This window comes from Neoarius graeffei, chromosome 2 (genome assembly GCF_027579695.1).
Source record: "Neoarius graeffei isolate fNeoGra1 chromosome 2, fNeoGra1.pri, whole genome shotgun sequence".
Lineage (NCBI taxonomy): Eukaryota > Metazoa > Chordata > Actinopteri > Siluriformes > Ariidae > Neoarius > Neoarius graeffei.
Window position 1 is genome coordinate 51,187,140 of NC_083570.1, and position 10,788 is coordinate 51,197,927.

Here is a 10,788-nt window from a genome sequence, read left to right on the forward strand (position 1 = left end):
CTTGCAGGATTAGAGATTGTGAGAAGTGTGAGTGAAAATGTCATGGCTTTGGTTCTTAACTCTTAGCACTAATAGCAGTGACAGAAGTCTTAGAGGGATTTCTAAGCAGATCATACATATTTAGCTAGAGCATTTAAGAGGGATTGTCACTTGTGTTTTCTCACAGATGGTGCATTTTATTTCTTTTGGATTACCATAAACAGCATGGTTTGCAGTAGAAACTCTGGCATAATTTTTGGGGACAAATGTCAACCTGCCAGTCAAGTGATTTTTTTTTTTTTTGGTATCATTAGCATCCACCCATATCGCTGTCTTGGTACTAATGTTTGATAATTGATTGGCATGGCTCAGTGAGTAAAATGCCTGTTGCCCTTGGCCAGTCTCTTTTTCAACACATCATCTCTCTTCCCTCGCTCAATTTATGAATGCCAGGAACAGCAAAACATCTGTCACAAACAAAAAATGTTACTGGTGTCAGGACTTTTGAATGTCTTGTTATGACCTTTGCTACAGTTCAGTGACCTTGTTAATAAAGTATGAAAAGCATACATTTACTGTCCATCATCCATTCATTATCTGTAACCACTTATCCTGTGCAGGGTTGTGGGCAAGCTGGAGCCTATCCCAGCTGACTATGGGTGATAGGCAGGGTACACCCTGGACAAGGCGCCAGATCATTGCAAGGCTGACACATGGAGACAAACAACCATTCACACTCACATTCACACCTACAGTCAATTAAGAGCCACCAGTTAACTTAACCTGCATATTAGGTATGTCTTTGGACTGTGGGGGAAACCGGAGGACCTGGAGGAAACCCACGCAGACATGGGGAGAACATGCAAACTCCACACAGAAAAGCCCCTGTTGGCCACTGGGCTCAAGCCCAGAACTTTCTTGCTGTGAGGTGACAGTGTTAACCACTACACCATCGTGCCACCCTACTGTCCATAATGTTTTTCCATCCATCCATTATCCGTAGCCGCTTATCCTGCGCATGGTCATAGGCAAGCTGGAGCCTATCCCAGCTGACTATGGGCGAGAGACAGGGTACACCCTGGACAAGTCGCCAGGTCATTGCAGGCCTGACACATAGAGACAAACAACCATTCGCACTCACATTCACACCTACAGTCAATTTAGAGCACGGGCGATTGCTCTAAGACAACGAGGGAGGCTCAGCCTCCTCTAAAAATGACGAACATCGTGTAGGATGAATTGCGCTAGGCTTATGTTATAGCCGACTTTATAACATTGCTATTTCAGATCCAGAATCATAGAAATATATGTGCTCAACCCAACTACAGTGCGAAATCATTCCGTTATAACTTTCCCCAGTTCGCCTAATGTGTGCGTGAGTTTTTCCCCCTCGTGACAGCGTGATGCAGCCCAGCCTCAGTGGACTTCAATGGCATTTGGGAGCTATGCGCTTTTCAATATCAAAATGCAAGACGATTATTGAACAAATACTGCGAAAACGCCCGCCCACGGACTCCCACGGACTCCCAGCCTCACAGTGGGAGGCAATGAGAGGGACATGGCAAAGCTTTCCGCGAGGAGACTGCTGATTGGTGAAAGCGGCTGGATATTTTCTTTGATTGACAGCTCGTTTCAAATATAGACAGGCAGCGGTGAATTTCTGTTCTGTCCCATGCGGATTCGCAAGTGGTGTGGTGTATTGTAAGAGATCAGCTTACATTTCGATTTCATTCATTACATACAGTTTCTACCAGCTTTTTTAGTTTGTATATATTTTCATTGTAAATAAAGTGTAAATATAGTGTTGTCAAGTTTGCTATCTTAGTTCCAGAAATTTCGTTTGAGTGACTGAACTTGAACTTGAGGGGGCTAGTCAGCTAGCAAGAAAGCTGCGCACGGATGCCAAGCATTGGGGTTACGTCGGCAGGCGTAGAGAGGAGCTTCTCCTGTTTGAAACAGGTGAAGTCATACAGCCGAAACACCATGGGTCAAAGTCGACTCAGCAACCTTGCTCTACTTGCAATTGAGAGGAAGTTAGTGAAGTCTCTAGAGAAGACTCCCACCTGGTATGACAGGGTAACTGAACATTTTCTAGAAAAAGAAAGGAGGGCAGAATTTTCTTTTAAATAATACTGATATGGTGGTGACCCACATCAACAACAGTAAATAGGCTACTTTAGTAATATGTCATGGATGGACCAAAAATATAGAATCTATTTAAAATGTTTATGCTGAGTATATTATATTGGAATATATATTTTTCTGGATATGAATTAAACACAGCTACAATTTGGAAAACATTTTGAAACAAAAACACAGCCGAGAACATTTCACACTACAGACCTGGATTAAAAGTGAAGGGTTATCAAAATTGTCAATAAAACATTTCTCAGTCAAAATAAGTAAAATATAGGGAAAGTGTCATTGAATGAAATGTGTGGCACCCAGGTCTATGTTTGGCTCCCCAAGGTCAGTGCTTGTGCCTATTCCAGAACACTCTGCTGTTACTGCTGAGGTTCCTGACAAAGAGCTGCTTTCAATAATGATCAATTTTTAAACAACATGCCACATGCCACAATTTTAAAATATAAAATGTTAAAATATACCCCCCCAACACCACCATCATGTATATTGGACAGTAGGCTAATGAGCCAAAAGAACCTGTTATTTCACAGTTTGTGACCCTGCCAACATTCAGCCAGATCAGAGGCAAGAGTATGGGCAAAATTGATGTGTTTTTTCTTTTAAAATCTGGAAATATTGTAACCGACCAGCCTCCCCTGTTTGAAAGACTACCAGCCGCCACTGATTTAGAGCCACAAGTTAACCTGCATGTTAGGTATGTCTTTGGACTGTGGGGAAAACTGGCACACCCGGAGGAAACCCATGCAGACTCCACACAGAAAAGCCCCCGTTGGCCACTGGGCTCAAACCCAGAACTTTCTTGCTGTGAGGCGATAGTGTTAACCACTACACCATCGTGCTGCTCTACTATCCATAATGTGTTTGTTTATTTTAAATGATTTTAAAGGCACTACAGTTCATGTTGTTATGAAAACAATAAGCTGAGTAGGAGATGTATTGGGGGGTTTTCTCACTACTTCTGTCCGTCTTCGGTCCATCTGTGGTGATTAAATATTCACAGCAGCTTTTAGAAATGATGATTTTAGTGAACTCTGCATGTACACTGCAGGGATCAGACACATGCAGTAAGTCTGACTAAAGAAGTTCTTTTCAGGTCCAGTTAAGAAATAGAAATTCACCTTTCTTGAAAACAGTTCTCTGATTTGCTTGTAAGGAGAAAATACTTTTATAAACCAGTGAAAGTGGAACAAAATGTAATAGGCAGTCTGACATTTTATTCTGCATTATGTTTTGTGCTCACAAACTGTAAATAGACCCCTGTGGTGTATGAGTTCAATCACACTGACCCAATGACATTGAGTTTTCACTCACAGCACGCACCAACTTACCAAAAAAAAAAAAAACTAACTAAAGAAAGCCAGCATGCTCCTAATGTTCTTTGTAGGTCACCTGTAGTTTAATTTCCTCTGCCCTGTAAAATATGACGTATTTTGGTCTACATAACAATGGTTTGTATCTTTGTAATTTTCATTCTATTATGGCATTCTATTATAAAGAGCAATAACAATGTACATTTTGTGAAGTATTTTACTGAAAGCTATGCTGAACAAATATGTAATATGTGATATGAATTATAATGCCCTTAACTTGGCAGATCAATCTCTCTGCCTGCAAATTACAGTATATCTACAGCCAGCTGTCTGTAGCTGTAAAAGTTCTGTTCTGCAGTGACACATTTATCACCACTAGCATTTTTGGAAAAAATACCATTCTTTCTCCTTTCTGGCTGAGTTGATGCGGTGGTGCATGATACAGCTGTTCGTCCATACATGCAGCTTCACACTGCATGAATTAGATTATTAATTACTCTCTGAAATTGCTGGCAACATTAGCATTGCATACCATATTATACCATTGTTTTATATGAACAGATTCAGAACTGCTGAGCACTGCTCTGGTTTAAAAGAGGTACATAGAGGGGACACAAATAATTTGGGATACAGTATTACTAAATTCCTGTTTTGAACTGTTCAGCTACACCATGGCTTTAGGTATGTCATATACTGCATATGCTATAATGGTAACGCAGTGTTCTCATTCTTACTACAACTATTGTGTGGAGAAGGCCTTTGAAGTTAAACTTCACAGAGAATTGAGGCAAAATCCAAATATGCCAGCCCTTACTATGATGTGTGCGTGCACACACACACACGCACACTGTTCCTGCCTGCCTCGTCTTAATGAATGTTTCAGTGAAATGTCAAGAATTTAATTTCATGAATCATACATCTGCAAGTTTGTTTCTGAATAAAATGCTATTGAACAAACTTTGAAACAATAATTTTATACACATATTCCATCCATCCATTATCTATACCAGCCTTTCTCAACTGGGGTGCCGTGGCACCCTGGGGTGCCATCTGGCTTCGTTAGGGGTGCCATCAAAAAATTTTATATTCTAACATTGAAATAAATAAAATGAATTAAAATTCCAAAAAACGATAGTTACACTAATGCAGATCATTGCCGCCTCATGCATCATCAAAATTTGTCTCATGGCCCCCTTTCCCATGTCACAACGTCACTGCCGGGGTCAGCGTATGGTCAGCGTGATTGCGTATATTTTATATGGGGGTGCCTTGAGAATTTGCATACTTCTGAAGGGTGCCGTGACTGAAAAAAGGTTGAGAAACGCTGATCTATACCACTTATCTGTCAGGGTCATGGGAGAAGCTGGAGCCAATCCCAGCTGACTTCAGGCAAGAGGCAGGGTACACCAATCTATGACAGAGCTAACACAAAGACAAACAACCATTCACATTCACACCTATGGATACAGTCTTTGGACTGTGGGAGGAAACTGGAGCACCTGAAGGAAACCCACGCAGACACAGGGAGAACATGCAAACTCTGCACAGAAACGCTGCAGTCGGTTGCAAGGTTCGAACCCAGAACTTTTTTAATGCAAGGCGACAGTGCTAACCACTGCACCGCTGTGCCACACTATTGTTATGTCATTTTAATTAAACTTTGAACTATCTTTGCTGTTTTAACACAGAGGAGATTGTTTAAATGCATTTTTAAAACCTGCTAATTTTGTAATTTTTTGTAAATTTGCAAAATTTTGTAGCATTTCCAACACAAAATCAGAAAGACTATATTCCAAACTCTTGTTGTTAAACAAAACTAATCAATATTTTACTATTTTTATACATGAACTACACCAAAAAGTTTCTTTGTTAGATAATGCTGAATACCCCTCTTACCACCACTGTCTTTTTTGTGCAGGTAACCGGTAGGATGGTGGCAGTGGAAGTAAGTGGGCACAGCTACCTGGTGGCATGCTGGCAGCCCATCCTAATTTTAATGCTTGCCACTGTGCTATCCGGCTCTACCACAGGCTGTCCATCCCGCTGCGAGTGTAATGCCCCGGAGCGTGCTGTTGTGTGCCACCGTAAAAAGTTGATGTCAATTCCTGAGGGTATTCCATCTGAGACAAGGTTCCTAGACCTCAGTAAGAACCGCATTAAAACAATTAACCCAGAGGAGTTCTCTGGGTTTCCCAACTTGGAGGAGCTGGAATTGAATGAAAACACCATATCCACCATTGAACCTGGGGCCTTTAACAACTTGTATGGCCTTCGGACTCTCGGGCTGCGCAGCAACAAGCTTAAACTTATTCAGCTGGGTGTTTTCACAGGCCTCAGCAACCTTACAAGGCTGGATATCAGTGAGAATAAAATAGTTATCCTGCTAGATTACATGTTCCAGGATCTCTATAATCTACGCTCTCTGGAAGTGGGTGATAACGACCTTGTGTTTATATCCCACAGAGCATTCCATGGTCTCAACAGCCTGGAACACCTGACATTGGAAAAGTGCAACTTGACCTCTGTTCCCACAGAGGCCTTTACTCATTTGCACAGCCTCAACATTTTGTGTCTGCGCAACCTCAACATTAACAGCATCAGAGATTATTCCTTCAAACGCCTCTCCCGTCTCAAAGTTCTGGAGATCGCTAATTGGCCATACCTAGACACAATGACTACTAACTGTTTATATGGTTTGAATCTTACATCGTTAACAATCACCAATGCGAATTTAACTTCAATCCCATATGTGGCACTCCGGCACCTGGTTTACCTGCGATTCTTAAATATGTCTTACAATCCCATTGTAATCATTGAGGGGAACAAGCTCCATGACCTGCTTAGACTGCAGGAGTTTCACTTGGTTGGTGGTAGACTGGCTATAATAGAGCCATACTCATTTAGAGGACTCAACTATCTAAAGATCCTGAATGTGTCAGGCAATGCTCTAACTACATTGGAAGAATCAGCTTTCCACTCAGTGGGGAACTTGGAGACACTGGTGCTATATGGCAACCCTCTGGCATGTGACTGTAGGCTTCTCTGGGTATTCCGTCGCAGATGGAGGCTCAACTTTAACCGCCAGCAACCCACATGCGCCTCACCTGAGTTTGTTCAAGGAAAAGAATTCAAAGATTTCCCTGACATATTACAGCCTAATTATTTTACATGTCGCAAATCAAGAATCCGGGACCGCAAAGCACAGCAGACGTATGTAGATGAGGGAACCACTGTGCATTTTGCATGCCAGGCAGATGGCGATCCGGCCCCAGTTATCATGTGGCTTTCTCCACAAAAACAGTTAGTTACCCCAAAAACTATAGGAAGACTTACCATGTTTCCTGATGGTACTTTGGAGGTGCGCTATGCTCAGATCCAAGACAATGGGACATATGTGTGTATTGCAAGTAATGCAGGTGGAAATGACACTGCTGTTGCTCACCTTCATGTTCACAGCTACTCTCCTGACTTGCTCAACCAGTCCAACAAAACCTTTGCTTTTATTTCTAATCAGCCCACTGACAGCGGAGCCAATGAGACAAAAGCTACTGTTCCTTTCCCCTTTGATATAAAGACTCTTATCATTGCCACCACCATGGGATTCATCTCCTTCCTTGGTGTGGTATTATTCTGTTTGGTACTGCTATTCCTGTGGAGCCGGGGTAAAGGTAACACTAAACACAACATCGAGATTGAGTACGTACCACGTAAATCAGATGCAGGACTAAGCAGTGGTAATGCTGATGCACCTCGTAAATTTAATATGAAAATGATTTAATCCATGCAAGGAGTGTAAAAGACAGTAAACACTGAATGATTGTGAGTAAAATATGAAACCCACCCTGACTAACCACTGGATCCTGCAACGTGCTTATAGAGGAAGTGTTAATGATGTGTGTTTGATGTTGAAAAGTGAGGAGAAAAATACTTCATTTCTCTGTGATGGCATTTTCTGCTTGGCCTTCAGGGACCACTTCTTGAGAGACAATTTTGTTGTAAAACATTCAAGTGGAATTTTATGGGCAAAAGGAAAAGACTAATGAACCCTTCTCAATGTTCATGTGATCCGCCAAAACACAAAAGATCATTGTCCTCTTTGCTGTCCTTTTGCCTGCATTATGTGTTATTGTATGATTTCTTTTCAATATTCAAACTAAGATAATTTTATCATACAGCAGCAGTAGACGTTTCTGGGTTGATGAGCACATTAACTAGTTCAGTGCTATGCTAAAAATATAATTTGTTTCAGATGATCACTGCCATACTCCTTGAATACTGTTGGTATCCAAGTCAAATACTGCACTATCACATACACTGTACAGAGCATTTTTTCAAGACACTGTCTTGATGTCCTTTTACTTTCAGTTGAAAATTATTATTTTTTATTCCTTCCTTTTAATTACATTTGTAATACTAACATGTGTAGAGACACAAAAAAGTGCAGTGGGTATAAAAAGTGTACACTCCCCATTAAAATGATAAGTTTTTCTGATGGAAAAAAAGCAACAAAAAAAGACCACAATAAATAATTTCAAAACTTTTCCCACCTTTAATTTGACCTACAACCTATACAATTCAATTGAAAAACAAACAAATCGGTGAGAGGGGAAAACATTAAAAATAAAAATAAAAAAACTACAATAAGCTGGTTGCATAAGTCTGCACACCCTTAAACTAATACTTTGTTTAAGCACCTTTTGATTTAATTACAGCATTCAGTGGTTTTGGCTAGGAGTCAATCAGCTTACCACATCTAGACTTGGCAATATTTGTTTACTCTTCCTTGCAAAACTGCTCCAAATCTGTCAGACTGTGAGGGCATCTCTTGTGCACAGCCCTCTTCAAGTCACCTCACAGATTTTCAATTGGATTTAGGTCTGGGCTCTGGCTGGGCCATTCCAAAACTTTTTTGGGGGTCATTGTCATGCTGAAAGATGAAATTCCTCTTCATCTTCAGCTTTCTAGCAGACACCTGAAGGTTTTGGGCCAAAATTGACTTGTATTTAGAACTGTTCATAATTCCCTCCACCTTGGCTTTATAAAGCCCCTGTTCCAGCTGAAGAAAATCAACCCCAAAATATCTTGCTGCCACCATCATGCTTCACCGTGGGTATGGTGTTCTTTTGGTGATGTGCAGTGTTGTTTTTGCACCAAACATACCTTTTGGAATCATGCCCAAAAAGTTCAACCTTGGTTTCATCAGACCATAACACATTTTCCCACATGCTTTTGGGAGAGTTGATTTTTTTTTTTGCAAAATTTAGCTGGGCCTGGATGTTTTTCTTTGATCCTACCCCGTAGTCTAGACTTATGGAGAATATGGGAGATTGTTGTCACATGTAGTACACAACCAGTACTTGCCAGAAATTCCTGCAGCTCCTTCAGTGTTGCTGCAGGCCTCTTGGCAGCCTCCCTGACCAGTTTTTGTCTTGTCTTTTCATCAATTTTGGAGGGGCATACAGTTCTCAGTAATGTCACTGTTGTCCCATATTTTCTCCACTTCTTGATGACTGTCTTCACTGTGCTCCATGGTATGCCAATGGAAATTTGCCATGGAAATTTTTTTGTACCCTTCTCCTGACTGATCCCGTTCAACAATGAGATCCCTTTGATGCTTTGTAAGCTCTCTGCGAACCATGGCTTTTGCTGGAGGATGCAACTGAGTAAATGTCTGAACTTTATTTGGGGTTAATCAGATTCATTTTAATTGATGGCAGGTGTGTACCCCAAAACACTGAATGCTGTAATTGAATCAAAAGGTGCTTCAACAAAGTATTAGTTTAAGGTTGTGCACACTTATGCAACCAGCTTATTGTACATTTAAAAAAAAATGTTTTTCCCCCTAACAGATTTGCTTTACAATTGAATTGTATAGGTTATAGGTCACATTAAAGATGGGAAAAGTTTTGAAATTATGGTGGTCTCATTTTTGTCTCATTTTTGTACAAAAAAATCGTGGTCTCATTTTTGTACATTAAAAAAACCTATCATTTTAATGGGGTGTGTAGACTTTTTATATCCACTGTATAGCTGGAAATCACCATGTTTGAATTAGTTGGCATAAATTAAAAATCAGTTTTATATATCTGTGTAGTTTTGAGAATAAAAAATTGAAGTCTGAATCCACTGATACATCACACGACCTTAAGGCAATTGAAATTTAATTTTTCAAATCACACAACATGGCTCCTTGCAAGGTGACAATCATCTCTCGCATGGCTGTGTTCAGCACCTTCAGCTTTTCCTACAGGATGCCAGATGTGGTGCCATCACACTAGATTCCTCAATATAATGAAGCTGCATGGCTTTTGATTTCCATTCAGTATGGTTTCTTTTCAGCTCTGTGAGCCCTGGACTATGCATTGGTCAATTACACATTTGGAAATTGAATGTAAACTCAAAATATGCAAATTGTATAGGCAGTATGGGTATTCAATAATTTCGTCCTTGACATACCTACATGATTACATACTTTTAAATTCCTTTCTGAGCAAAAATATTCTGTAAAGCAAGGAACATGTATTTGCAGAGGTTTTTGCAGCACTGGAACACTGCAAGTGTTAGTATGTCACAGACTATAAAAGCCTATTAGGCTCCAATATGCAAATACAGGCCATGCAAATTACAGAGGGGTGCATGAATTACAGGAGACTATACCTTTTCCCAACAGTTAGAGAGGAAGCTCATTTTCAGATGTGTGAATCCAGTGTTAGAACTAGTTAAACTCGATAACACTATTTGTACATTTGGAAATTGCATAGGTAATGTGTAACACATTCATAAGCATTGCATAAGTTATTGTATAAAGCCGTGATGGAGAATTTATAAAATATTTATGATAAAAGTCAGATAAAAACTTCCTTTCAACTCTAAGGTGACATCAGAGTTTTTTATTTAGTTTTACCTAAAACAAACAAAGAACAACAACAACAAAAAAATACCATTTGTCTTATAAACAGCACATTCATGACAGGTCTAAAAGTTATCCAAAACAGTGCTTACGTATATGCGTTATAATTGTTTCACATTTTTGTTTGAGGACATTAAAAATCATTAATTTCACTGGCATATGAGATTTGTAAATCAGTGAAGTAGTGAAGAATAGTGCTTCATAATAGTTTTGAAAGTAAATAGACCACCATTTTAGTTGACAAGTTTTCAATTCCATCCTACTCTAGAAGAAAGTAGATAAAGTAAGTATACCTGTCAAAAAGGAAAGGTGGTAGACTTCATGAATATTCCAGTGAATGTGTTATTAGTAAAGACAACATGACTTCCAAAATAAGGTTAACAATTTTTACATATGGTCATAAAAACTCAAGGCATAATGGTAATTGAGGGTTTTCTCTTATCC

The 10,788-nt window shown here is 39.9% G+C and overlaps 1 protein-coding gene across 2 annotated transcripts in view; it reads left to right on the forward strand.

The window, feature by feature from the left end:
• The window catches only part of lingo1a (leucine rich repeat and Ig domain containing 1a), a 65,498-nt gene extending 57,678 nt beyond the window's left edge, over positions 1-7,820 (forward strand). For both annotated transcript variants that reach the window (XM_060908149.1, XM_060908158.1), the window contains exon 2: positions 5,353-7,820. In XM_060908149.1, the coding sequence (XP_060764132.1) occupies positions 5,365-7,212 (1,848 nt within the window). In that variant the 5' untranslated portion in view covers positions 5,353-5,364 and the 3' untranslated portion in view covers positions 7,213-7,820. The remainder of the gene's footprint in view (positions 1-5,352) is intronic.
• Positions 7,821-10,788: the final 2,968 nt, after the last annotated feature.